The sequence below is a fragment of the Notothenia coriiceps genome, unplaced genomic scaffold, assembly GCF_000735185.1.
Source record: "Notothenia coriiceps isolate Sejong01 unplaced genomic scaffold, NC01 NC01_scaffold00008959, whole genome shotgun sequence".
Lineage (NCBI taxonomy): Eukaryota > Metazoa > Chordata > Actinopteri > Perciformes > Nototheniidae > Notothenia > Notothenia coriiceps.
In genome coordinates this window covers 247,333-250,092 of record NW_011341660.1, presented here as the reverse complement: position 1 = coordinate 250,092, position 2,760 = coordinate 247,333, and the positions used below count along the sequence as shown (strand labels likewise).

At 47.1% G+C, this 2,760-nt stretch overlaps 1 protein-coding gene across 1 annotated transcript in view; it reads right to left on the bottom strand.

Annotated features, from left to right (window-relative positions):
- Positions 1-2,118: 2,118 nt before the first annotated feature.
- The window catches only part of LOC104944924 (piezo-type mechanosensitive ion channel component 2-like), a 13,835-nt gene continuing 13,193 nt past the window's right edge, over positions 2,119-2,760 (bottom strand). The window contains exon 12 of the mRNA XM_010770530.1: positions 2,119-2,371. Coding sequence (XP_010768832.1) covers positions 2,119-2,371 — 253 coding nt within the window. The remainder of the gene's footprint in view (positions 2,372-2,760) is intronic.

Below are 2,760 nucleotides of genomic sequence, written 5' to 3'. Positions count from 1 at the left end.
TGCGTAGTGGAGCCTCTTGCAGCGGAAGAACTGACGACGCTTGGTCTGAGTTCAAGTGGAGCCTCGCAGCGGAGACACTGACAAGCTGGAGCCTCGTCGCAGGCCGGAGAAACTGACACACCACTGGGGGGCTTCGGCTGGGGCCTCGTGCAGCGGAAGAAACTGACACGCTGGCGGGCGGGGGATGCAAGTGCGAGCCTCGCAGCGGAGACACGGACAGCTGGAGCCTCGTCGCGGAGCGGAGAAGCTGACACACACTGGGGGGCGGAGGGGGGGTGCTGGTGCTACGGTGCTGTGGGGACCTCGGTCGCCCAGAGCGGGAGAGACTGACAGCGCCTTGGGGGGGTGCAGTGGAGCCTCGCCAGAGGAGTCACTGACAGCTGTGGGGGGTGGTGTGCTTGTGGAGCCTCGCAGCCGCGATGTCACTGACAAGCTGGGGGGGGGGGTGCCATGGTGGAGCCCATCGCCAAGCGGAGAAACTGATAACGCTGAGCGCGGGGGGAGTGATTAGTTGAGCCTTCGCCATCCAGAGAAACTGACACTCTGGGTGGGTGCTAGTGTAGCCTCGCAGCGGAGAAACTGGCATGCTGGGGGAAAATGAAGGACACTCATTCACTCACTCGTTGATACCATAGGTATCATACACATACTCATAGTCCTTTCCCACAAGCAAACAGCATCTGAATTCAAAACTCGACACCTTTCCACATGATTTATTCGCAGATCTTTGGACCTCTATCATACAATAACATCGCCTTAAACACACAGGTACATTTTCACATTTCATTCCACCGTGACCTGTCCCCCTGTAACTTGTATGTACATGTAATGAAAATTAATCATGGCAATAATGAAGTTTTTCTATCATGCTACAATGTCCTAATGCATAGTTTGGACCAAAGGGCTTCGTGTCTCAGCCCTTCTTGTGAGGAGTCTTTTTTTTCTGTTCGTGTTTTTCCTTGATGACTGAACGCGCCATTGTTCGTGAGTATGAAGGTTTAAAAATAGCGAGAGGTTCACAAGTGTTGTGCAGGAGTCTTCCACCTAGTGCACGTTACCCTGATTCAGAAACAGCCCTCCGCTCGTCTCTTATTTCGCCAACCTGTAGATTCAGAATGTGGATGATTGGCAATAAATCTCTGGGAGGAAAACAGTCCACAATTTACTTTCTAAATACAGCCTTTAAAATATTTCTCTGTGCAATAACCATACTCAGTCCATCTCAACAATATCCACATTACATGTCATGCCATTTAAATACTTTCTCTACAATCTTTAAGATCCATCAAAGCCTACATATTGTAACATATAACTCATACGATGAATATCTGTGAAAACAGCTCTTCCTGAGAAAGATACGTCGATAACAGTTCTTATCACACAAACAAAATAAGGCAATTAAAGATTGTCTGATAATGTTTTGTAATGCTTTGTGTCTTTCAGGAGGCTCCCTTGTGGCCTCTGACCTTTAACAAAAACAAAAAAAGGTTGTTTCTTGGTCAGACCCGGCCCTTTTTCTCTTGGTCCACATCCCTCAAAGTCTTGGAGGAACTCAATATTGCACATTCCCACAGTCCACGCATTTCAGTTGGGAGAAAATATGAGATTGTGCTCATGTGGTCATGTGACATTATTGTGCACTCGTTTGTAAATGGGAAGCCCTTAAAGATTAATGCAGCCAGTTTCTCTCCGCCTACCGTGCGACTGTGAAAATGTCAGAGGCAGGCATGAGGAGCGATGAGGGTAATTTGTGTTTAAAAACCTTTATATTAGCTTTAAGATTTTTTATAACTTAGTGAAATTGTCTTAAAAGAGTTCTCCTTCTCCAACCGGCTGCTCGTTCTATCCTCTGGATGCCAAACAGAGCCAGGTTTAGCGAGATAAATACAGCACCGGCAATCTGTCCTCAATAGTTGCTGCAATTGTTGTTTTTCAGCGGTAACTTGTATAAAATACTAGTTTCGAACACAAACAAGTGTTTTAGTGTGGAGCCAACACTGTATTTCTGCCATCAGAGCTCAGTGGACGAGGACAGAGCTGGTCCTCGGCTGACTTTGTGCTCCCTCAGCAGGTGAAAATCGCTGCTCAATTCATCCGTTAGCGTCCCCTCGTTGAGATTCACTCCGTTTTCTCTCTGGTCCACTTGATCATAGTCTCTGGAGAGCGGTAGAGGAAGATGAGTTTGGCGTACATGTCCTCCTCCAGGTCCAGCTCCCCCGTCTCTCGCACCAGGAAGATGTCCGTGCACAGCTTGTGGATGCGGTCCACGTTGGGCAGCTCCTCGAACATGATGGTGTGGGAGATGCCGCTGAAGAACTCGCGTACGAACTTGCCGATGACCAGAACCACAGAGGCGTACAGGCCCAGGATCCTGGACAGGAAACACAGAAAGAACATTGGATCATTTGTAGAATTTGGTTTTACCGGGAGCCAAATTATCCAGAGAGGTTTCCTCCTCACCACAACTAACGGAATCGGTTATGAAAACCAATAGAAACACAAAAAAAAGCTAAAAATCAGTTTTTCTCCAAGATAGTTTTGTCATAATGTATGACCAGAAATCATCCCTGACCAAAGAAAACGCACCTTTGATAAAAATTTCAGATTTTTCTGGGTTTGAAAATTATGGAAAATGTGGAATAGATTAAGTGCACAGCTCAGCAAAATATATACCCAGGGGTGCACATAACTTTCTCAGTGAGGTACTCAGATGAGTACCTGGAGTCAGTGTTTGGTACTCCAACTTCTGGCTCCACTCAA